The sequence below is a fragment of the Oryzias latipes genome, chromosome 8 (assembly GCF_053564925.1).
Source record: "Oryzias latipes strain Hd-rR chromosome 8, Olatipes_Hd-rR_3.1".
Classification (NCBI taxonomy): Eukaryota; Metazoa; Chordata; class Actinopteri; order Beloniformes; family Adrianichthyidae; genus Oryzias; species Oryzias latipes.
Genome location: NC_136244.1, coordinates 6,661,520 through 6,687,973, shown reverse-complemented (window position 1 = coordinate 6,687,973; position 26,454 = coordinate 6,661,520). Strand labels below are relative to the sequence as shown.

General features: G+C 40.4%; 1 protein-coding gene across 4 annotated transcripts in view; it reads left to right on the top strand.

The window, feature by feature from the left end:
- Window positions 1-26,454, top strand: part of grin2ba (glutamate receptor, ionotropic, N-methyl D-aspartate 2B, genome duplicate a) — a 156,873-nt gene that overhangs the window by 41,706 nt on the left and 88,713 nt on the right. For all 4 annotated transcript variants that reach the window (XM_020705462.3, XM_020705461.3, XM_004071951.4 and 1 more), the window contains exon 4: window positions 158-748. In XM_020705462.3, the coding sequence (XP_020561121.1) occupies window positions 158-748 (591 nt within the window). The remainder of the gene's footprint in view (window positions 1-157; window positions 749-26,454) is intronic.

The window sequence follows — 26,454 nt, the reverse complement described above, 5'->3', positions numbered from 1 at the left end:
GCAATTCATGTTTTCTAGATTGGTTAACTTCCTTCTTTTTCTCTCTTCCTTTCCCATTTTCTTTGTTTCTGCACTTCTGTCTTTATCTTTCTTTATGCCCCCTCCTGCTCCCCTCTCCCCACTTCTTTCTACTGCTACTCCTTTCGTATCTTTTTAGGTATTACTCCCCCATTGCAGAACCATGCCTGTCTCAATATGCAGCTCCTCCCCAACTCAGGAACAGGAGCGGGCTCGTTTCACACACCCACCCATGTCCCCATATCTTCACCCCCACACAAGCGCTCCCCGCTGTTTGCTCCTCATTTTCCTGCTGCTCTGCCTTCTCCATCTACCACCGGCCTGCCAGTCACGGAGAGAGAAGGGCGGGGGAGGCGGTGGCGGCCACTACATCCCTATCCCCCAGCCGCCCCCTCATCATATGGCTCTGCCCAACATCTTACGCGGCCTCAGCATTGCTGTTGTCTTAGTGGGCAACTCCAGCGAGATGGCGCTGGCAGGAGCCAGAGAAAAGGAGGACTTCCTTCACATGGCGCCCAACGTGGAGCTGCTCACCATGAATGAGACTGACCCCAAGAGCATCATCAAGAGCATCTGTGACCTCATGACCGAGCACTGGCTGCAGGGCGTGGTGTTCGGAGATGACACTGACCAGGAAGCTATCGCCCAGATCCTGGACTTCATTTCCGCCCAAACCCATATCCCCATCCTCGGAGTACGTGGGGGCTCCTCCATGATCATGGCTGCTAAGGTAAGACCTTTACTCCCCATCGGTGGAGCTTATTAAGACAAGAAGTCATCAGCAGGAACAGCAAAAGCGCAGGAAGGATGTGTGGGTGGTTAAAGGTGGAAAATGATCCTCACTTTAGAAACAGTCAATGAATTTGAAAGGTCAGCCATGTTGTTTGATAGCTGGAATGAGATCATTTTCAAAACAAACCTGATACTTATACTTCCATTCACGGTGTGGATCCACGGATGCGGGGAAATATCAGAACTATGGTTTTAAAAATCTGCTTGAGTCGGTCTGGAACTCATTTTTCTGCTGCAATCATTCCTGCAAAAATGTTGCCATGGTTTTGAACGGGAGATATGGAAGCACAGAAAACATCTATGGTACAAGCCAATATCATTTTATAAATTAAAACAGTTGTTCGGTAAGTTTCTCCTGCACACCGATTGTTCCAAAGACATGAAAAACCCAAGAAAAATGTATTTTATTTACTTAATTGTGCACAATTATGATTGCAAGACATTCTGGCACTACATATCAAACTAAATGGAAACAAAAGGCTTCATGGTGGTCATATATTAACTTTGCATGCAGAATAGCCATACTGGGATGCCTGACTTAAATCACAAACTGCCAACTGAGTAGATGCCAGTGACAGGATCAACTGGAGATTGCACCAGGACAGAGAGCTGGATCTCTGCATGTTTACCAAGCCTAATGGGATCAAAGCAATCTGCTGCTGCCTTATCTGTGTCCTGGAACTGGGTTTGAATGTTAAAAACTGTTTTTTTCAACAGGTAATTTATGTCTAAATTAAACAAAACAAATTTTGCTGAGAAATTCGCTTTTTAAGGCAATTTTTAAATGTTTTTTTTTAATTTTTTAACCATTTGTGGAATCATAATGTCAAGCTAAATTGTAATTAAAAGAAAAATTGCATGAAACCGGACCAGGTATAAAATTATTTGATTAAAAAACAAAACAAAACACAGGAATGTGTAAGGCTTCGTTCACACCGCACTTAGCCACTAAAAAAAAGTCTATGTAAACATGCTAAACGTGCATTTAGGACTTCCACGTTTAAACTGTCATCTTCATACGAAGCTACGCAAGTTTTAACGATAATTTTCAGGCTCTACGTACAAAACGCATGGCCATTGGCTGCATGTTGCCTAAATTAGGTCAAACTTTGACCAATCAGGGGCTCGGAAACTCAACAAACTCAGAGCATAGCTGATTTATCTGGTGTTGTGCCTGACAACCCCTGTCTTTCAAATAAAGTTAAACCAAGGCCACTCTCCTGATATGATGATGATCCATATCCGCCTGCACATGCAACAGTAGCAAAAAAAAAAAAAAAAAAAAGAAGCCCCTCCCTGTTTGTCCAGTGTGAACACCGTGGATAAATGCACGATTAAGAACCTGCTTTTAGCGGGTTCTTGAACGTGCATCAAAGCTCGGTGTGTGCATAGCTTTAAGATTAAATTCCTTTTTAATTTAAGCCCCCGGTGGTAATTTGAAAAACTGCACCTAACTTTTCTTAGTTTTGTTTGAAAGAATTGGCCTAATCTTTGAGCGAATAGTCCAAATTCCAATTTCATCTCATCCAACCTTTGGACAACAACAGGTTGCTGTGCCAGCAGAGACATAAGCTGCTGTGACACGGCGAGACCAACAGCTACCACTGAGGCTCTTTTCTCTGTTCCTTCTCATTACAGCTCTCAGAGGAGAAATAGCAGCTAACCGTCGAGTCCCATTTAAAAATGGGCTCTTGTGTGCGCCTCAGTACAAACATTAGCTGGCTGCACAATCCCTCTTACATACTCAGACCCCGCTTATCTCTGCTTTCTCTATCCTAGCGGTGCAAACTTGTGAGTCTTTAACCTTTGGCTTTCAACACACACAACCCATAAATCTGTAAAAGTGCTGCATGTTTTCTCCATGCACTGAATGCTGCATTAATCTGTGAATGAAGGCAGTTCAGGGGATCAAAAGAAGTGCTTGTTTATCTGTGTGTATATGTTTATTTATGTGAGCTGGTGGACAGCATCATTTAATAGGCACACTCGCCATGAGTGCAACAGGCGCTGGGAAGGAGCAGTTGTTGTGGCAAAGGTTTAGCCCAAAGTCCGAGTTTAGCTCTCCCATGAGCCTCCTCCTGGCTCTTCAGGGGATCCGGTGAGCAGGGACAGGGCTGCACTTAGGCTCAGTCTCCAAACGGATTTGTGTCTGCCTAATGGACTGAGACAATGGAGTGGCAAAAATACGTTAAAGAAGGATCAGAGGGGGACAGGAAAAGAGACGTGTGGGAAAGTCAAGTAATTGAGATGGTGAGGTGAAGGTGAGATGGAGTGGAAGGAATTGAGTGAAAACAAGGAGGAGAGGAGAGGCGGGACTTGGTTGAAAGGGGTTTGGCTGGTCCTGGGGAGGCTCAAACCTCCCCATAACATAATGTCTGTAAAAAAGCAGTCATTATGACACCTTTCAGAACAGAAAGCAAGACAGAGTGCATGGAGGGGAAACTTTTCCTCCTCTCGCACGACTGAAATTGAGAGGGAGTTAGGCAGATGGAGAGTTGCGAAGCATGAAAAGAATTGAACTGCTGCTGTAAATGGTTTCGTTTTCACAGTGAGCACCTGGAATGACAAAGAATGGGGAAGTAGGAATAGCAATGTGAGGTGCTTATCTTTCAGCCCAGCGTTGCCGCACACACAAACACACACAAATGTGCTCACCCGTCAAGACCCAAGGCCAAATGCTGCTGCTACACCTGACAGGACAACGCTTCTTTTTTCATTACTTTCAAAATGATAACAGGAAGCAACACAAAGGGTGGAAAACACATTCAGAGTTTTTGTGCTGGAGGAGAATTTTAAGCACCAGATAGTTTTAAAAAGGTCCCCAGTGCAGTATTTGTATTGGTATCCACTGAAAAACACTAATTTTCAGTCTAATGGGATTAAATCAGACTGACAGAGTTAAATATTCAGCACATCTGTCTCTCAATGAGCTTCGTTGACTGTGATTCTTCTGACATCTGTAAAAAGAACAAAAGAGGATATTTTGGACAACTTCCTCTCAGGGATGGAGGAGATCAGCCATGAAAAGCAGCTCAGCAGCCGCCACACCCATCACAGGGCTGCACAAACCCTTCCAATGCGGAGAGGAACTGAGGTTGCTGTGCTGTATAAGCCTGAAAGGAAGGAAGTGAAATGGATTGAAGAGATGGAAGGAAGAAGCCGTGTGGCTCCAGCATTATCAAGAAGTGAAGAAGAATGTGGAGGAGGAGGAGAAGGGAGAAAGATGGATGGAGGCAAAGGGCACTCACATCTATATCAATGAATAGGATCGGTGAGGGAGGGCTGAGCGGTAAGTAAGAGGATGAGTGCACAGAGTGCAAAGAGAGACGGAGGGGAAGTGACAGAGGGCGTGTGCTCTCAGCAGGTGTGTCACCACAGCTGATGAATCCTAAGAACCAGACTCCTTTACTCTAAAAATCACAGTGGAAGAGGAGGGAAAGATGAATGGAGCACAGCTGTATCCTCATCTGTGAAAGGCAGGATGGGACGAAGGAACACGCGGGAGGAACTCAGCCAGCAGTTTAGCTCTCTGCGTCGCGCCCGTGCACGTTCGCATGCGTTCCATTGCCTTGCCAGATCGGCTGCAGTTGCCAGTCTTCCCTCTGAAGTGCCTTCCAGCCCCAGCCCGCTTGCGGTGTCTGTTGGACCGCAGTAATCAGTATGATCTAAAGCCTCAGCTAATGCTTGTGATATCAAGACACGGCGAGCTATTTTCCTCCGCTTGTCTAGAAGGTGCAGCTTTGTAGTTGTACAAATAGCTGTAGTTGTCATTGATCACCCCAGGGCCGCAGCACAATAAGCACAAAACTGTAATCCATGAGAGAAGGCTGCTGGTGTAGATTAGGAGATAAGACCCACTTGTGCACAGGATTTAGGGTTGTCAGTAATTAATGAAAAAAGGGAGACTTGATGACCTGCGGGAGAGCTGCTAAAATATGGATGCACGATTGCAGGGCCACATTTATGCGCTTCTCTAAACCAGGGGTCTGCACACTGAGGCTCTGGAGCCACATGTGGCTCTTTCACTCCTCCATAGTGGCTCCCTGGCTGAAGAAAACAGAGTTCCTTAAATAGCATGGATTTAATTTACATTAGTAAAGTTCATAAATGTACGTCTGACGTGCACCTAGAAGTAAGACTGTAAAGATTTGACATCCCTTCTGACATCACAAGTTCTTGTTCCTCCTGTGCTTCTTCCAGGATGCACAGATTTCAAAAGTTAAGCAAAACTCCTGCACCTTCCATTAATATCTAAGAAGGCCCCAAGTGCTGTACACATGGTCAGACCAATACATAATACAATGATAAAACATAAAAAGGATAAACACAATTAAACAATAAATAAAAACACAACGAGAGGTCAGCTATGCAGGTACTAATGCAAGGTGGAGGACCAGTTTAGTTTTAAAAGTCTCCAAGAGGGTGGGCTCTGTAACAGCTGGTGGCAGTTTATCCCAGAGTTAAGACACCAGCGCAGCAAATGCACAGTCCACCCAGAACCTGCATTCTGTTTTTAGAACCAGTAGCACACACCAGTTCTGAAAAGCGTAAACTAGCAAGGTAAGAGGAGGCAGTAGCTTTATGTGACTCAACCCAAATGTTCTTAAAGGGTAAAAAAAAACAAGACTTTACGGCTCCAACTAGGTTTTAAACAGGAGGAAACAGACCCACATGGCTCTTGTACTGTTAAAGGTTGCAGACCCCTGCCCTTAACGCAGATGTTTAGAGGTAAATATCAAACACCTACTTTAATCCACAGTGACGTGCGTGAGCGGAAGTGTGCACTCAAGTTCTCCCACACATAAACACAGACACCCAGTGCCTTTTGTGCTCCTGCAGCCTCCTCCAGGAAAAAGCTGCGGGATGCGATCAATTAACTTTTGCCCAAATAATTCAAGCTTTTCATCGTTTCAAATGCAGCCGTTTGCCTGCGGGGGTCCAAGCCCTTTGCTAAAAGGGAGAAAAGATTTGGTTTCCGAGCACAGCCGTCTGTGAGTGTGCGTCTTTGTGGTTCTTTGGGGGCTTTGATGATTGTGCAGATTGGTGGTCAACTGTAGCCAAGAGTAATTGCAGTAGATGAGCGCAAGCTGAAGCATTTAATAAAAGAAAAGAGGAGAATTTAATAGTCATTTTTGCCCAAACCAGCATTCTTTACAGTCTCCCATTTGGCTTGTCCATACTTGTTAGCTTGTAGCCAGGAGTCACATTATTTTACATTCACTGTCACCAAAACACACTCTTCCTCTTTAAAGCGCACAGCTTTCTTTCTCTTCAGCTTTTGCTTCGGTAGTTGAACCTAAATGTCTTCACGTTCATATTCCCAATTAATGTCCTACAATAGCACCTATTGTTGTGGTAATGACTGAGGTCCTGTTCTCTATTAATGTAATGTGCTGTTCAGCTTGGCAGCTCCACATTCCTCAGTAAAACATCGACACAATTAGGAGCATTTGTAAACGATAAGAGAATTAAAAGTGAGTTTGGTCAAGTTTTTCACTGCGCTACTTTTGTTTTTCATTCTTGCTGTCTGTCTTTTTTGTCTCTCTGCTTGCAGATTTAAAGTCCCACTCCAATCATCTTTTGATCTATTTTTAGAGCATTCCTAGTGGTCTCTTAATTATGATTATGCCGTTTTAAGCCAAAATAAAAAAAGTGTTTTTTTAAGACATAGTTTCTGCTGAGCAGCAGTAGATCATCAGAAAATTGCCTCAAGAACATGTTAAAAACACCCAAAACACAATTTTTATTGCACATATCGCACATATCCTCTCATCCTAGATTCAGCTCAGTGGCTGCGTGCCTCCTCTTACGGCTGTTTTTACTGCAAAACATGACCTGGAAATTTTTCAATGTTGCAGATGTTTTGAGGCAGCCGCTTTCTTTCTTTTCTTCCTAAAAAAAATACGAACAATAAATATTTGATTTCCTTTGATGCTTCATTCATAAAAATGTTGCATTTTTGGAAGGAGGAAAAAGATTCTGCTTGTGTTTAGTGTTACTAGCATCTTTAATTGTTCCTAAAAGGGCTAACAAATTCATCCAAATCTGTTGCTTGTTTTTCAGTGATGAAAATTCCCCCTTCTGCTCTCATCTTACCTTCTCATTGTCCTAATTTAGAACATGTGATATCCCACTGTGTGTGTTCGACTTTTCTGCAAAGAGAGGGGAACAGCAAGAGCCTGACAAATATACCAGGAGTCCTATATTTATGTGTCCTATTTTCCAACCCTGTTGGTCTCATTTTACCCTGGTCATTTAGCCCACTCCATAACTTTCCTTTTTACACCTTGGTCCCCCTGAACCTCCACACCGTTTTTCCTTCTCTCCAAAAATGCATTCTGTGTACAAATATTAGGACATTTTTCAGTTCTAAACCCTAAAAAGTTGAAAAAATTTGAACATACTTCATATCTGAGTTATAAGGAAAGGTGCTGCTTCAAATTGGAAGGAAGCTTTTCAGAATTCTAGACATTGAAGCAGATGGAAACTGCTCCAAAGCCTTTTTTGTATGTGAGAGTACAAAATTTCCTTTTTCTAGGAGCAAGCTTGACAGGTGAGGACATACCTGTTAATGGATTACAAATGAATTAAGAGTGATTCTCAGTGAAGCAGATGGAGGGAGCAGCGCTTGAGTTCTAATGAAAGCAGGACATGACTTCAAGGCACACTGAGGAAGAGGAGGAGCAACATTGCTGTGTGCTCCTAAATGTGGTGACAAGTTAGAGGAGCTTATTTAACGTTCTAACAACCTGACAGTCCACTGGTTGGAGATTAGCAGCTTTTTCTAGTTAAGAGGGGAAAAAATCCTCTTTTCAGACACCAATTTACCCACCAATTGTACTAACAGACCTTTTTACACAACAAAAACGGTAATAAGACCAAATAAATCTTAAAATTTGAAAAAAACTTTATTTAAATTTGCACCAATTTCACACCAATAAAGCTTCCAGTGGGGTAAGAAAATTGTATTACCAAGAAGTCTTATTTGAAGAAAATGAATAATATTTGCTAAAAAATATTTTCTTAAACTTAGATTATTTTGTTGATAAAAAACTTTCTTGACAAGATTTTTTTTTTGCAATAAGAGATTTATTTAAAATGAAAATTACGTTTTTGCAGTGTAAGGACAAAGTTTACTCAGAAAGTGTGACCTAATGAGCCTTTTTTCTAACTTAATGCTTTTATTTATAGGATTTTTGGGTTTGAGAATCACTGAAAGTGATTTACATGATCTGCTTCTGTGGGTGCCGCTTTAATGGAAGCTGAATGGATTATGAGCGTAAGAATAATTGTTTTATTGATCGCTTTGTTTGTGTTCTGCAGACGAAAAAGGTATCGATGTCATTCTTCACACTTTTCCCAAAACATTTGATTGTGTGTTAGAAAAATTAAACCCAGCTAAAATATGTTTGGATGTTTGCAGAACAGAAAAAAGAACGATTTGCATGGGAAAGAAAGCAGTAAACTGTTCTTTTCAGTATAACAAATCCATGATTCTTTATTATTCTTTCTGTGTACACGCTGTGGAACCTCACAGGACTTTAAAAAAAGGCTAAGAATACTTCATCTCCTTCCTCTTTCTGACTTTCTAAGCTTAGTTGTCACTAAATACTAGTTCAGTGTGGTATTTAGTGGGAGTACGACCATTCTTCCACGCTCCAACTGTACTTCTGCATTTCAGATCTAAATCCATCTTTACCTTCAGATTTTGTCGGCTCATCTTTTTCTTTTCTTAACTGATAGTCCCGCTCGTAATGCAAATCTTTTTGCTTTGGCTGAAATTAATTGTTTCCATAAGCAGTTTCAATGAATAGACGATGAGACAAGGGGCAAATTCTGGTTCACTACAGCTCCACAGATTGAGCAAAAGGGAAGAAGAGCCAGCCGTCCCTCCTGTCTAACCTTTAGGCTCCACTCTCTTCCCTCCAACTGTCTGTGTGTGTCCATTTTTGAACTTCTGCCACTCTTGTTCCTAATGACGGGTGGCGAGGTTGTTGTTAACAAACTGTGACAGATTCTGTCCCAACACCACCCACTGTGTTCCTGTGAGAAAACAGTGAAGCAAGATTTTAATGCGTCCTCACTGCAAGCACGAAAAATAGGGAGTTTAATTCCGATCAGAAGTACTTTGCAGTCCTAAAGCGGTGTCCTCATGTAATTCAGCTTTGCATCAAAATGTGTGCATCTGTGAAAAAAATATGCAAGTAACTTTCAATTTCTTTTCAATGTATTTATACTTGGATGTATGGACTGGATGGTGGTTTAGTCAATATTGGACAATATCATGGGGCCCTCTGGAGCAGTTGTTTTTTTTTTTTAATCCTTACCTGTAGGGTAAAACTTCAAGTAACTTCCTAACTGGTCCACTTTTAGACAACGCCAATGTCAAAAATCCGAATGTTTTCATGAGAATTTAAACACTGAAATCACTTTAAATGTTAAACAAATGTATTCAATGTTATACATATTATTTTTACTTGGAAAAACATTACATTTATTAAAATGCACTAATTTGTTAATCCCTCTCTTCCTAGAAGGAACAAATTTCCGCTCAAAACCATTCATATACATTCATAAAACAAATATTTCTTATGTTAATACAACAAAAAGTTATGTTATTTTCCTCATTCTGTCTTTTTAGCGCAGCTTCACATCAGATCATGACCTATCATAAAGAAATTTCACAGGAAATACGCAAAATACAGCGATTTTGACAATACAATTTGTATAAACAAAATTAGAAACAGACCTATAACAGTTGTTTTCTTACTAGATAACCTAATTTCTAACTAATATATGTTTTGTTAGACAAAAAGCAGGAGACGCATTTGTCACTATGTGAAGATCTGGCTAAATTTACATTTTTAGACGTGTATTTGTAAGTAATCACCTTATCTAGTACAAATATCATGTACCTCTCAAGAAGGGCTGAATAGCTATAAACAGAATTTTTTATTTTTAAAACAACTCTGTTCCTCATTTCCGTTGTGTTTCGGCTTATGCCGTTGCGTTGTTTCTTTTGCATGTAGTGTGAGCCATGTGGGCCACCGTAGAAAGGTGCTGAAGGAGCTAAAGAAGAAAGGTACGAGTTTGTTAGGATCGGTGTGTGAGCCCTCTTAGAAAAAAACATTAGTATGAGCATAAGTGCTGTATGAAGATCTGAAAATTATTTCTAAATGTTCTGCAATGATTCTGCAATGATGCAAGGAAATGGTACTGCCCCCCCCCCTTCTATTTTTGCACATTTTTGTTTACACATTAAATGTATAAACATGACTTTAACACAACAAAATGGGATACATTACTGTAGAAGAGTGTCAACATTAATTTAAAAATCCTCTTTTTTTTGTTATTTACTAATAAATGTTTTTATATCTCTTTGTTCAACTTTCATTTTGATTTGCCATTAATTTGTTTCCTCCTGTAAAATGTTGCTTTTTTTTAGATTTTGTAATAAAACCGTTGAATTTTTAGTTTTCTATAGACAATAAAATATTTAAGAATGTAGTTTTAAATATTCAGCCATATTAAACTTGGTGTCAGTTTCTGTACAAATCAAGCTGCTGCTAAACATCTTGCTGAGGGGAAAAACCTGATCCACGAAACTTGAGGTGTCTTTATTTATCTTCACTCACTGGAAAGCCTGCAGATGGAGAGAAGGGCTTTCTTTGAAAAGGACATGCGTGTGAGTCACGGCGCTTTGTATGTGTGCTCAAGTTCTGCTAGGGTGGAGGATGAAATGTATGATGGAGGACTTATGTAAAAAAAAAAAAATCAAAACTGCATTCATGAGTACTTCTATATTCTATATTCAGGAGCAGATAGAAAAAATACAATTTTCAATTCTTGAAGTGACAGAAAATACACTGGGCGGCACATAAGCTCCAATCTGATGCATCCACTATGGTGGGGGCGTGAAGGGCTGTAAACTAGCGGGAGAAAGTGTAGCAGGTGGGTGACAGGAAGTGGGGTGGACTTGCTCTGCACCACAGTCCTGCTAAGACAGAGGTTAATTTCAAATTAATTCCTCCCGCTCTGCAGAAACTATGTCTTAGAAAAAGACACAGATTTTTTGAATTTGGCTAAAAACAACATGTGGTCATCATTAAACGACCACTGGGAACGCTTTCACAATAGATCAAAAGATGATCGGAGCGGGACTTTAAACAACTCATTTCATAATTAAAAATATATAAAGTAAAGAATGTAAATAGATTTAAAAAAAAAAGTAAAAAGTGTGTATTTATTTTTACTTAGTGTTAACATTTTTAGGAAATATCCACGTTTTTGTTTAGTGATCTTTATTTGTGGATGTGCTATGAAAAAATGCTTCAAAAACTACAGCAGAAGTTTAGCAAAAATACATTTGAGATGCTAAAATTAGAGTTAACATTTCATCACAATTAAATAAAGATTTATACTGAAGAAGTGTATGTTAAATTGCATCACAATGTTTGTGATGCAATAACATTAAAGGGAAATAAGTCAGAATTGAAAAACTCTGAAGTCAGAAATTAAATAAAGGATTGTTAAGTACAGGACACTAAAAATACCTTCCGGGTGAATTGTTTTTAATTGAACTGAGGCATCAGCAGCTTCTGCACTTTTATGCTTTTGTCCTTGTTCGCAGCGTTCTCCTCCTTTAACTTAGAACAATAAACAAAAAAGGAAGGAGAGGAGGAGTAACTTGGGGGAAGAAAGCCAGGAGCCCATGATATATGCTTACTTAATGAACTCATCGGGTTGGACCACGCAGCAGCACCCATGCATGCAGGCACACACATCCTCCTTTACATTTGTGCCTGCTGACCTCCGGAACACTAAAGATTCACCTTTGTCAGTGCTTCTAGACCCGTTTGAACTCTTCTTCCCCTTTCTGAATGTTTGCTATGATCCCAAAGTGAGCAGTGTATCTTGTTAGTGCGCTGCTTTACTCTGTACTGTTCGCATAATGAAGACACAAGGGGGAACTAACTTTCCCTGTGGTCTTTCTTCATTTGGAGCCATTAGTTTCACGACGTGCTCCATTTGGAAATTGCATAAGCGCACTTTGTGACAAATTTTTCAACAGTTTGAGTCAAAATTCTATAAATTTGTAGGTGAAAAAAGCTTTTCTTGACAGGAAAAAACCATAACAAAAAGTCAGCAAAGATCTCTGCTAAACCCCATTCTGTCGTGATCCATCTCTCCCACAGTTTTTAAAAAAAATCTCAACTCATGCATTCTTTTTTTTTTCTTGTCTCTTTCTCACGTGAGGTGATGAATGTAAATGTGGCCCGTCCTGTCTTTTTTTTCTTCTCCTAAATGACTTCAAACAAACACCTGCCTCTAAAGTTTTGACTCCTCTGTCGATCTGCATTTACCCACAACCCTGCGGTTCGTCCTCGCACGTCGACCTGTGGGCAGTTTGCCGGACCTCCTTCATCCCAAAACATTTACAGAAGGTTGAACGAGTCAGTGTTTGTTGTGAAAAATAAAATGCTCTGCATGTTATTCTATTCTGCTCTGATTGCCAACACTCAGTATATTTTTTCCTTGAATCCATTGAAAGGAGCAAAATATTTGTTTGTGAATTTATGGTTCAGATTTCAATTGTTTTTTGGTCTGTATACATTTTTTGTTGTGACCAAAAAACACACCAGTTTTGTTGTTTTTTCCCCACTCAGTATTAGAACTACTTAAACTCTGCAGTGTGATAGTTATAATCACTGGCGGACTTAGGAGTATTTGGGATCTGGGTGAACAATAACATGGGCCCCCCTCCACAGTTTCATCAATCTTTTCTTAACCCCTCCCAAGGGTAAAACATCCGTCGCATAGCTTCTTCACAACGTTTTAGACAGCATCACTGTCAAGAATCCAAATGTTTTAATGGCATTAAAATGACATTTAAAAAATGAAATCACAATTAAAGGTTAAGGAAAAGGATTTTATAAACACTATTTTAATGTGGGGGAAAAAAACATTGAATGTGCTCATTTGTTACCCACTCACTTTCTAGTAGGAACAAATGACCGCTTTAAATTTTTTTTTTTGCTTTTTTGTCAAAGTCTCTGATTGCTTACTTTCTGTTTCAGTTGGTGGAATAGTCCATTAGTGCAGATGGACGGGGGTGATGAAACACTAGAAACAGTCTTACCCTCTTTCAGTGATTTTATTTAAATGACAGAATTAGATATTAACGGGTGTGAAAATTATTTTATACATTATTATTACTATCATTATTATCATTACGTGTTCAACTCGGGGACCCAAATTGTTGTGGGCCAAAGCCAATCGGCTTCCTTTGCCTGATGGTGAGTCCCCTCCTGGTTTATACTGGACCTCATCATAGCTTTTCTGTGTGTTTACTGTTTTATTCTCATGTAATACTTTGTTTTACTTCTTTTAATTAATAATTGTATTTACGGTGATAAAGTTCTAAAATTTAGCATGGAAAATTTTTACAAAATTGGTGGCAAATCTCATGAATCTTACTTCAGGCTTTTTCTTTGTTACAGCTCTATTATGATACATGAAAGACCAGGCACAAACCACAACTATTAATTTCTCTTTTATGATCAATTTTACAATAGTTGGAACTCCTGTGTTTTGAAAAGGACGCCACCCATACGTCACTACCAAATCCAAGTCCCCCGACTGCATTCAAATGCAGCACATTTTGTACGTAGAGCCCAAAGACAGACTTCAAAACTTGCATAGTGACGCTTGAACGTGACAGTTTTGAACAGGCCAAAACATGCATTTACAGTACACGTGTTCACATGCACTTTTCATTGAAAGTGGTCACTTGACCGTGTTTCCTAGCCATGATGTGAACTTAGCATGACACAAAAGTTATTGATGGTGAAACCAGTGTACCTAAGCAAGCAAAAGGGGAAAGAAAAAAAGTGTTTTGCTTTCCCACTTTTGTGAAAAATAATTGCCTGACACATTTTTTTTTCTTTTTGATGAAAGCTGGGTAGAAAAGGAGAAATAAGTTACATTGAACACTACCTGTTTTGTGGGACATTTGTTCAGGAGGAGTGTCAGAAATCACAGAGTTCTTTCTCTTTGCTGATTCCAAAAATAAATGTTTTCAAATCCAAATTCCGTTAGCAGCTGACCCATCCACTCATGTTGTGACCATGAGCTCCAACCTCTGCTTTTGTGGCTCCCTGCAGCAGTTTCTGTTATCAGACAGGATGCACATCATCAAAATTCTCTCTTCTGCACATTTTCTTGCTGACTTATGGTATGTGCTGCCATGCACAGTGCCAACAGAAGTTTTTGTGCTGATGATGGAGGAACTTACAGAACATACAGTTCACACGCTGGTGCATGCTGCACATTATAGTGCATTAGCTGCAGCATTTCTCTGCATGGGTCCAAACATTACTGTGTGCAGTAGCTGCTAATTAAGCGGATGTCTTTGTCTACACAAATATTAACAGAAAGAAAACTTTAAATTAGTGTAAACCTCAACTGTAGGCCAAATTCCTGTGATAATTTAATTTTTTTTTGTTATTTCTCGTCAGAAAATGACCTACTTTTTTTCTCCATCAGGGCTGGGCTTAAACTACTGATTTATCGAATCCATTTTTTTTCTTTTGTTGGCATTTTTCATGCTAAAAACTTTTTTGTTTTAATGTAAGAATTCATATTCTTATCTGAATATAGACAAATCTTGCACATTTATTTAGTTAGAATCACCAAATATGAGGAAGCTATTTCTTTTTAGAGTTAAACAAAAATTTGTTTTAGAATGTAAAGTTAACAAAATGATATTTAATGGAACAATTTTGAGTTGTAAATTGAATAAATTTGTGATAGGAACTCAAATTGATCTTTTGCTTGGGGCATCCAGCCCAAAAATATTATATAATCATAGCCTACCGGTATTTATGGTGAGTGTACATCAACAATTTTACATCACTGCTATCCTAGGCACTTTAACATTGGGAGTTGGGTCATCTAAACCCACTAGACAGTGCTCTGAACCTTTTTTCTTCAATGATTTGTGAACCTCACTGGTGTCCATGCATTACATGAAATCTTTCCACCTTTATCCACCTTTTTCATGGTAGGGATAACACGTCAATGTAAGGGTGGGGTCATCTAAGATAGCACAAGGGCTTAGGTTAAAACACACACTGTGGAACTGTGGGTAGACCTTTAAATGAAGGTCTAGTTTTGTGATCTTCATTTTGTAACCCTTTTCCCCTTAGCCTGAATGAGACAATTCAAAATGAAAAGAGTTTCCTACAAATACAAGCAATTTCCCTCGATGGCGTGTGCAGTATAGCACCTGACCCATATGGCTCTGCACGACTCTGTAGCTCTGCAGCTCTATAGGGGAACAACAGCTTGTTTTTCTGAGCTGAAGAACAGCATTTCATGCCTCAAAGCAACAGCAAAGGCTGGAAAGATGTTGCTTCTTGTACTGCACAACATTATGAATCTTGATATCCCTCAAGTGACTGTGAAGTCCACCGCAGGTGTTCTTACAGTGTCAGCCGACAAGCTTGGTTTAAGTATTAAAGTGCATTTTATTCAGAGGGCAGCCTCTAACCCTGGATCCCCTAAGGGTAATTAAATGTAAATGTACAACAACAGCATAGTGGGATTTTATTTTGGAATACTTTAGCCTACCTAATACATGCTATATTCTATCCTCATTGCTGAGAAACATCCACATTTAAAGGTAATGAAGAATAAACTTGTTTTTAGCTATGTGTTCTTATTTAATAAAGGGAACAAAGCAGAGCAGGTTTAACCCATTTTAAACCTGAATTTATTTTCAGCTATGAAAAAAACAAAACAATTCACTTATGGTTTTGCATTTATATAGATGCTAAATTAAGCTATTGAAACCCAACCTCCTGCTTGAAATGTAGTTACAGGGCCCCAGGTAATCAGAATTAACTACAATGAAACTAAAGCCCACAATGTGATGTCATCGTATGGGACGCCAGGTCTCAAGAGGTTACGGTAATTTTGGGCAGCAGTGGTGTGATGCTTGCATCAGTAAGAATTAAGGGGTCAAGTCTGAGAAGCAACCTCTGTCACACATTCGGAAAGTTTCTTGCTCGGCTTTCTGGCCATGCTGTAGAAACTAGGTTACTTTCTCTGATGCCCCACAGCAAAATTTAGAATGCAAGAAACATGCAGGCAGCCTACAGTAATATCAATATGCAGCCTTTCATTGGGGCTTTGAGGGTGTAAGAGTGCACATTAATAGCAGCTCAAGTTAAAGTTCCTCACCACTTCAAATATGTTTGTTAAAGGCTGATTTGTAGCAATGACTTGTGCTTTTTATATTAGACCTAAAAAAACACTTGTTGACTTAACGATGGTTGTTTTTAAATGAATATCAGGTTTGATTCCTCTTTCCTGCCCCTTAAATCAGTTCTAAGATGCTCTCCAACATCACTGAGTGCTGATATAAAGGGTCATCATAGTGCGGGCTGTGAGAACTCTTACTGTATCCTCGGAATAAGGGAGAGAAAATGTTTTCTTTCACAGCGCCTATCTGCTGAAATCCAAATACATGTTGCTTCTGCAGACTTGCAGCTGCAGCTCTGACCTTCTCTGCTGTTTGGTATGCTGGTGTGTTTCAAATGCAATCTCCTTTTTTTCCTTCCAAATGGTGGCTAAATGTGTGTGAAACGCAGCTTCAAGTTGTTCCCAAAAAGTCCAGGGCCTCTCAGTGAGATGCTGCTCAAAAGTCCAAGTGGTTTGTAGACTTTCTGGCCCCAGATGGACTGATTGCAGGTCTCAGGTAGATTCAAACACACAACGTCTGCGTTTATTGGAGCTCCTGTGTGGGCTGCGGGTATATGGCAGCCGTACATGTGCCGAGTTGTGAGTTGGGTGCGCTGTGTGGGTGGTTGCATATGTGTGTGTGTCTCTTGAGTGCTTCTGAGTGTTAGTGTAGTATAAATGCATGTAAGGACAGTTATGTCTTTGTGTGTGTCATTGTGTTCCCTCTCTCCGTGGTCCGCACAAGTGGTGAGTGGCATTCTCTTTTTGTTCCCGACTAATGGCATCCTTAGCAGAGCTGTTACGATGGCAACCATGTTGCCACGGCAACGCAGCCTGTCTCTGTGAATTAGAAGTGTTTCACTCCCTCTCTTGTGCTCTCTTTAGTCCCCTCTCCCTTTTTTTTGTCTCTCTCGCTTCAATCTCCTTTTCTGCTCCTCACCTGACACCCCCCCCCCCCCCCCAACCTGGCATGGCAGCAGCTGACACTTGAAGGGAGGTGTGCACGAACATGAAAGAGCGTTGAGACGGGCTGACATGGGAGGGGGGAGATGAGAGGAAATAGGACTAAAAATCTGTGGAGGAACGGTGTGAATGAGCAGAGGCAGTTATGATTTTGGATGAAAAGTTAGGACTTAAAGACCTGCTCTGATAAAAATTGTGTTTTTGGGTGTTTTTAACATGTTCCTGTGGCATTTTTCTGATGGTGGAGTGGTGAGGCTGCTCCACACCAACAGCTGCGCTCACAACTCAGAAGTGAATTTCTAATGAACTACAGAAACTATCTCATAGAAAACAGACTCCTCCCTGTTTACACTTTCCCTGGCTAGCTTACAGCCCCTCACACCCCCAACCCAACATGACCGGTGCAACAAAAATGGCGAACAAAATTTGAGCGATCCAAACGTAAAGTTTTGATCCAGATTTCAGCTTAGACGAGGAAAACAAAGACGTGCATGGATCTATTTGTCTGGAAGTGGATGCATCAGAATGGAGTGGAGAAGGGAGGTCTTGGCCCGCTGATTATATTTTCCACATCGCAAATACAGTTTTTCAAACAACATTTTTTGTCAGCTCCTGATTCAAAACTAAACGAATAAAAAAATACTCAAACAGGAAATTTTAAGCTTAATTTACTTTACACATGTCCTCCATCATGAGAATAATGGCACAAGAACATGTTGAAAACACCAAGTTTATCAGAATGGGTCTTTACAATTAACTTTTCTGGACTTTTTTCCTCTATATTTTCCCTTGATAAGTCAATTGAACTTGAAATCCATAGATTTCCTCCATTGGCTTTCTGTTTGAAATGACTTTAGTCTGTAAAGTCAGAAGTTATCAGAGGAGACGCGTTCAGAGCTGAGATAATATGTTCACGGGAAAAGGGTTTGATTAGAACAGAGAATCGAAGAGGACAGGGAGCATTAGCGCCGTTCCACATATGGAGGGAATGTAAAATAGGATGTGAAAACAGAGGGAGACAGAAGGAGGAGTGAAAGAGAGTCACAGAGTGCAAGATTGATGATATTCTCCTAAATGCTTCAGGCAATATTGGAACCGCGCTACGTATCCAAACTGCGCACTTTGAATTAACATCCCAGGAAAAGTGATTAAGACGGAAAAAGGATGGAGCACTCAGACGAAGCAGAGACACAAAAAACGAGAGAAAGAAGAAGATGGAGGCCTGGCGAGAAAACGAGGGGACGAAGGTTGACTATGAGACAGAAAGGCAGCGGAAGGATCTGGGGGGACGACAGAAAGATAGAATAACTGGGTTCAAAAGTAGGACAGAGTGAGACAGGAAAAAGGAACGAGGGGAGTGGTGAGAGGAAGAAGAACACATGAAACCACAAGTGAGGGGTTTTATCAATTCAATAACCAGAGTGCATCTAAAGATGGATACAGATGGAAGGAGTGGACAAGTGGCGTCACAAGTCAGGAGGGCGGAGCTTAGGAAAGATGACGCGCAGTTGGACTCGATTGTAAAAACTTTGAACTTTAATGTTTGAATAAACTAAGAGGTAGTCGTTAAAGTTCACCACACTTTTGCCCTAACTCTGTAACCTGACCGAACCTTCCTGGTAGTCCTGTCCCAGTGGCGCCCCCCCCTGTTCCCACCAAAATGTGCTCTCTGATTGAAAGGGAGCGACTCCTGCACCAACGGCCGCTCAAACAGGGCAAAGTGCAGCTGCACGTGAAGTGTGTGTGTGATGGAAATGCAATGATGGAGCACCTGCCCTCTTTAGTCTAATGAGAATCCTGGTCAGGTGGTGCTTTAATATCACAAGAAGAAAAGAAGCAGAGGCCAGATGCTGTGAGTCACGCTGGTGATTTTTTCATCTTATTTCGGATTACAGGTTCCTTCGTCAACGAGACTTTCAGATAATCTGTGGCTTTCCTCTGAGTAGAAATACATGTTTATCCAAAAATGGACAAAAACGGATCATAGTTGAAGTCCTTTCAAGACATTTGGTTGATAGATTTGGTGTTTCCAGGATTTCTAATAAATGTAAAAGGAAAAATGCTTCTTTATCACTAGACAAATGTTTGGATTATTTGCCAGCAATAAACAGGAAACTGAATAATGCTCCGATAACCTTTGACCTTCCAGTAGGCTTGTCAACATTCAAACTGGAAATGATTAAAATAACAGATTAAATACCATTTTTTTAAACTAAAATAAGTGTCTGCTGGGGGCAACCAATGTGCAGATGTAGCAGTTGATCTCTAATCGAAGGGTTGCCGGTTCGGTTTTCGCCCTGCCCGCTCATGTATTAAAGTGTCCTTGGGCAAGAACCTGAACCCCACATTGCTTTTGGTAGTCATAGATTGGCCTCAGTTTTAGACAGTGGAGCTGCAATCATGGGTGAATGGGACTGAGACTGTTACATCCAACCCCTGTGCCGCGGACCGGTACTGGGACCGGGCCGCAGGAAGCAGAAAAAAAGATTATTTGATTTTTTTTTTTTTTTTTTTTTACTTTCTGATGCTAAAAGAAGTTTTATTTTGGAAAACCACCGGATTCTGTTCACAACGTCCATCTGTCTTGACACGTCAAGTGACTTTAAGTAGCTGCTCGGACCGCAAAGTTAGTATCCCAAAGCTTGAAAGCTAATAAAAACAAAACACTAAAACGTATTTAGAAAGTTTATTTGAGGAGAAAAGAGCCTGGGAGGAAATTTCTGACAGCAAGGGTGAATGAGGCAGGTTTCTAGAAAATGTTCCTCTGCTTTAAAAAATAAAAAACAATAGTGAATCAGGAGTTATGTAAAAACAAAATATGATAAACCTTTTTCCCTGAAAGATGATCTAAGTCTGGGTTGAATTCTCAGTGTTATTATGGTGTTCTATGAAAAAAAACCCTGTAATGTTACTTTCATTTAATTTTTTATAAATCAGAAACAACTTCTACAAATCAACAACTTTGTTTCATTGAATTGTTGTCATCTGTAAAAAAAAATGGTTTCAGATTTTTTTTTGTAATAGTATTTTAATTCAAAAAATAGGTTTTAAAACCTAAAAAATAATTACAATTATTTAAAAAATATTAAACGCAAACTTCTGCCCCGTTTGGACCGGCCCATGAAAATATTGTCTGACATTAAACCGGTTTGCAGCCCGAAAAAGGTTGGAAACCACAGCTTTAGCTTTAATGACCTTATTGTCCAGCTGCCATGAATTTTGTTTAGTAAAGCATTAAATATACTGGGGTGTTTATGCATGTAGGTTGTAATTACGATACCAAATGACGCTGTAATTACGTGCATGGATATGGGGCCCTCATTGCTGCTCTGCTGCTTTGTCGGCTGGGCTGAATGAGTTCTGGCAGCCCCTTCACTTACTGTCAGCTCGTCATTGTGCTCTGCTTTATGTTTGCTGTCAGAGTTCATGCCTTTAAACTCATCTAATCACTCAGACTCACTTCCCTGCATGTTGGTATTGTACCTCCACTTCCTGCTGTGGGATTATTTATCATCCACATAATTGTAGAATCTCACAAAACAAATGTTATATTTTGTTAAATTGATACTAAGCTTATTTTTTTTACTTTAACTTTTCGTTTCTGTGATCTCATGAACTACTGAAGATATTTTTGGCACCTTTTTAAAGACACATTTTGATTTTTTCTTTGGGATGAAAGGGAATCCAAAAGAGAGAGGCGGCGAGTCAAACAAAAAGCACTGATATTTGCATGACAGAGAATGGAAAAGCAGCATTAACGTGGTGGTGTTAGAAAATAACATAAAAATCTGTCTATTTTTAGTGTTGCATAGTGTGTGTAAGCTTCAAATGCTAAAATCCTTCTCGACACACGCTGCAGGAAGCAAGGAGAGCTTCACTTTCAAGATTGCTATTTTGTTGATCTGAATAAATGCAGGTGCATGGCGTATGTATCCACCTGATGTTCGAATGGTGGGAGTGCCGCTGCACAGAAACAAAAATTAATCCACTGTACAGAGTCGCAGGGAGGGAGGAACAGCCTTCGGTGTGCATTCGGAGGCTGCTGCCAACTGTCAGGCGGCGAGGAGAGAGAAAGGAGAAGAGGAAGAGGATGGGAGCAAAATCCCAACCATCCCTTGTGGAAAAGCATACATCAGTGGTGTTTGTGCTCATGAAATCACAGGCAAAGGGTTATTGGGTCAGTTAAAGATTTGCAGGAAGCCTCTGTTCTTTATAAGCTCAGCTGTGAGTCAGTGGTTTTGTGGAGGTGAATGGCTTTTATATATAATAATTTGAGTTGATCAAATCTTTCTTACTACAGTCTTTCATGCAGCAGCTGAGCATCCGCTCTGTGGGATTCACATTTCAGAACTGAGAATTTCAGGGAATGTTTGACTGTAACTGTGGAAACACAAATCCTCTCATGCAGGTTTACATTTTTATTTTAAACCTGGAAAGTTCCATGGATGTGTTGCCTTTTACCTGCAGTTGAGAGGTTTAAAGGTGAGCACGGCAGACAGTTTTTTTCTGTCGAATCAGGCGCGAACACAAACAGCTGTTTTTTTTTCTGCAGACATTTCTGCTCTATATAGAAAGTGGCCGACATGCTTGTATGGCAAGTGCGTTCCCTGACATGACAGCCACCCACTAAACCTTTCCACTGTTTTCCTCATTGTCTCTGCCTCTTGCTTTAATTTCATGTGGCTTTTGTGTAAATGCCGTGTCCTGTGGTGTGAAATCAGCTGATGGATCAGGATGCTGATTGTGGGTCTCTGTGGTGAGGTGATGACGGCAACAGAGGCGAATGGGATGTGGAGGGAAAAAAAGTAGATTGGTATGATGCAGAGTGCACGTGAGCCAGTGTGGCCACATGCACAGGATGGGATAAAGCAGCAGCAGAGGAAAAGATAAAACAGAGAGGGAGCACGTGCATGAGACACTGGAGTACTAGATGTGTGTGTTAGTACAGGGGTGGGAGGACGTATTAAATATTTGTAATTACAAAGCGGAAGGTTGGCAGTTCCTGGTTTAATGGTTTGATGACTCTAATGGCCCTTTTTGTGCCATTTAGATATTGTTGTGGTTGGAAAGCATTGGCAGGCACTGAGGATGCGTCTCACAGTAAAGAAGAAAAACATCTCAGTTGTGTGTTTTGGGAAATTTCTACGTCATCTTTATTGGATTCATATTAAAACAGGTTTAGACTTTTTTCACTCAGCATCAAAAATGTAATTAGAATTTCACACACTGACCTCATATAATAGAGTCTCATATCCTTTAACAATTGCAGCTCATAAAGCGGACTCTGCATATACTGGAAGAGTCAATGCAACAGCAGCTGTAATACTAACAGTAAGCTGGAGTTTTGCATCCCCTTGTTTGTTTTGCAACATCATATCCTTCAGTCTGTTCATCCCAAAGCCATTGGTATCATATTTGATACATGCATTTCTGAGATCCCTATTTGCAAGATCAGAACTTTCCTTAAAAACCCCTTACTTATAATTTGGTTCATGTTTTTTAACAGTAAAAATGTAAAAATAGTAAAACAATAGTTAAAATAAAATAGAATCCATCTATAAAATCATTCATATTTTAGAAATGAGCTGACAATTCTATGGAACTCTGCAAAGTTTGACCCACTTCAGTAAACGTGAATGGAACATGTAAATGAATACTATGTGTTATTGAAAATGTCTTCTTTTATTAATGAATACGTCTCTCCTGAATCAGAGTTTTATGTCTTTCTTGTCTTCAAAATAAGTGTCTCTGCTGTGGACCAAACTGTCCTATCCCACAGGAATCCTTGATCTGCACTAATTACTAGCTACTATTAAAAAAAAAATCATGTCCTGAGAGTGATAATGTTTATTAAAACGTGGTTTGCTGGTTACAAACATTCGTCTTTGTTAACACAATAAAGAGCTATCAGAGTTGTAAAAATGTACCTTTTAATGCCTAACTATGTTTCCTAGAAACTTTTTTATGGTTTAGTGAGATTTTGGGTGTTTTCAGACTGGACACATTTGGTTCGCCAGAGTTCGTTTCCCAAGATGATACGGAACAAATTTTCAGTCTGAATACACCCAAGCCGACCCTGGACCGGGACCAGGGACCGCTCTCTGACCCATCTTTTATGGTGGTCTTGGTTAGTTTCCTGTCAAACTGAGCTTCGATCTGAAAGCAAGAACGGAGCAAAAAAAACAAAACGGCCACTGTAGCCGACATAAACAGAGTAAAGAAAGTAGCAACAAATGAGCCGCGGACAAATGTAAAGCAACGATTGTTGTGCTATCAAACAGAAAAACGGGTCCAATTTACTTGTTAAAAAATTTATTTTAACGCAGCTGAAAACACTTCTTACATGCTTTTCTGTGTCTTGTTGCCCAACAGGTGCTGCTGTAAAAACGTTACCTTGTAGTTCTTCAACCAAATTCTCTTCAAATAATGCCTTAACTCCAAAACAATGAGACACAGCAACTCATTGAAATTTGGTCGGATGAATTCAGACTCATCAAAACAATTTTTATTGTGACACGCTTTGCTTCTCACTGTTTTCCTGACAATCTATATGACACAGACACTTCTTAGCCACCTTCTTGCCAACCGCCCTGCAGCATGACTGATGTTGATACAGACGTTCAACACTTGTGAGCAAAATATAAAGTTTAAATGAACTAGGACGCAGGAATTCCTGCCTCTAGTTGCAATGCCCCGCCCTTGTAACTCCTGACCAATAAGTGAAAAGATCTTTAGTCACATGGTTTTGTTTGCAACCTTTAGTCCGGACCAGGAAAGTCCCCTTGACGGCAGTCTGAATACAGACCAAACGCAAGGTTCTGGACTCGATCCGGACCAAATTAAGCAGACCGGGTCCGGACCAACAGATCTTTCCAGTCTGGATACACTCTTTATGTCATGATTTTCTAATTTTTCCCAAAAGTTTCCTGTTTTCTTGCAGTTTCTTTTTGTTGGCACCCAGTTTGTCCCATGTTCCATAGTCTTGCTGGGCAGGTTATTCTGAGAGACCCATAGAAACACACAGACACCCTGTTCTATGGTGTATTTGAGTTAGTCATAAAAACAAAACACCGTTGAACTCTTCAGAAAAGTCAAAGAAATGAGTGAAATTCAGTTTTCTTGGTGAGTTCTTAAGTCTTAGTATAAATTTGCCAGAAAGTTACCTTTTATCATCTGTCCTCCATGAACACACCCCTGCATTGTTCTAATGACCCACTTTAAAGATTTTTTTTTAGCATGTTCTTGTAGCATTTTTCTCATGATGGAAGACATAAAAATAATGCTTAAAATTGCATTTCTGAGAATTTATGTATTCAAATCGTTCTAAATCAGGAGCAGACGAAACACTGCAGTTTGAAAAGATTGTATTAGTGACATAGAAAATATGTTGGGCACTTCACAAGCTCTGCTGCCCTCTGATGTAGTCACCTGTAGACGATAAGATCCGTGTCCTCATTTTCCTCATCCGAGCTGACATCTGGCTCAAAACTGTACAGCTGCATAGCTCCAATTTTGTTCGCCAGTTTTGTTGCACCAGTAATGTCAAGTTGGGGTTGTGAGGGGTTGTTAGCAAGCAGGAAGCATGTAAACAGAGAGCTCTCAGTAAAAAGAAGGGGAGGGGTGGCGGTGTTCCACACCGACTGTCCCACCAACAATTCAGAGGTGAACTTCTAACTCCTGCATGCTCTGCAGAAATTATGTCATCGGAAGCAGCACAGGTGTTTTGATTTTGGCTAAGAACGGCACAATCATAATAAAACGAACACCGGCAACGCTTTTACAAAAAAATTAAAAGATGATTAGAGTGAGACTGTAAGGCTGATCCACCCTTCAACTTTAAAATCCACAAAATCTCAAATCCACAAAAGTGTTTGTCTGAAGAGACTGACAGAAAGAGTTGGGGTGACATGCAGAGGAACAACGGATTGGAAGATCTCACAAGGCCAGAGAGAGGTTAGTTAGACAGGACATGCCGGGAAAAGTGCAGCAGAAGAGGATTGGCTCATTCCTTTAGCAAGTCTTCCAACACGTGGAGACTTCTCTCTGCCAAGGAAACAGATTTGAATTTTAATTGCAGGCATGGTGAATGTAAGCAGTCCTGGTTAGGGGAGCTTTACGACTAGAGGGATGAGGATGTGCAGCCAGGGTGGCCTGTGTTGGCCTGAAACCAGAAATGAATGCGTGAAGTCATACAAACTCAATCCATTGATGCTGAGCGTTTCTTCCATCTGTCATGAGTCGCTGCAGTGTTGACCTCTGCACTCAGGCTTCAAGCGGTGTCAGACTCATGGCCTGCACTGCAGTTGTGCTCATTAAGTCACCGTAGATGAGAGTACCAGCTAAATGGCTGAAATGTGACTAAAATTAAAAGTGCAGAAGAAAAGAAATGTGTTGAGATGGTGCAACAAATGAAGGAAGTAGAAGGAGATGAACGAGCTGATTGAAAAGTTTATCTGTCTTGTGGGCCCAGAAAAAGAACATAAAAGTAAAAGCCAGCGATACCCATAGTCTGCTCTTCGCCTCACCTCTCTCATTCTTCTCCTTCATCACTCTGCCTCTCAGTGTGTCTTCTTGAAGGCACTCTTAAGAGTGTATCCATCTTGTTCTGGTCACACAAACTAAAGATAAACGGCAGAATCAAAAGTGAGGTTAAAAAAGCCAGATAGTGGGGAGTGAAGAAGGTGTTTGTGTGAGTGTGCAGGACAGAATTCAATTGTGAAGTGGTGAGAAACAGCCCCAGCGTGATGGCGGCTCCGTGCCTGCAGCAGGCTGCTCAGCTCAGGTGCTGCTGTAATGCCTGAGAGACAAAACACAGAGGGGAACTTGTTGGGAAAGACCAAGGCAAAAACGAGGGAAAAAGTTCCCAGATTGGTGAAAACAAGGAGAATCGAGGGGGGGAGAAAGGTGAAGGGCAAGACGGGTGGAAGATCTGAGGAAAGATATGAGGAAAAGGCAATGCATGAGCCAGAGATAAAAATCAGGATTTACAACTGGAGTGGAGGAGATAACAACTGACAGCCACACAGATCGGTGAGAAATAAATGGATTAATAACATTTCTAAATGGGATGTCATCCCACCCCTCACCCCGCCACTCTAAGCCCTGTCATCGCCTTAACCTCCTTGTTTCTGCTCAGAGAAACAGGAAACAAAATAGAGGGATACTTACATTTCTCTGATATGAGTTCTGCTAAACTTACATTTATGTTTTTTTAAAACAAGAAAATATAATTTTTTTTGGCAAGAACAGCTGTAGTTTGTAACAGTGATTTCAAATGAGGCTAAAATGTGCCAAAAGTATGTGAAATATAGAATATAAACAAGAGTTTGTCAAACATCTCAGCACAGCAGATACTGACATGAAATTTCAAACCATAGAGGTTAAATTACCATTATGGAACCAGTGTAGATGTGTTTTTTTCTGTTTAACCCCATTCAT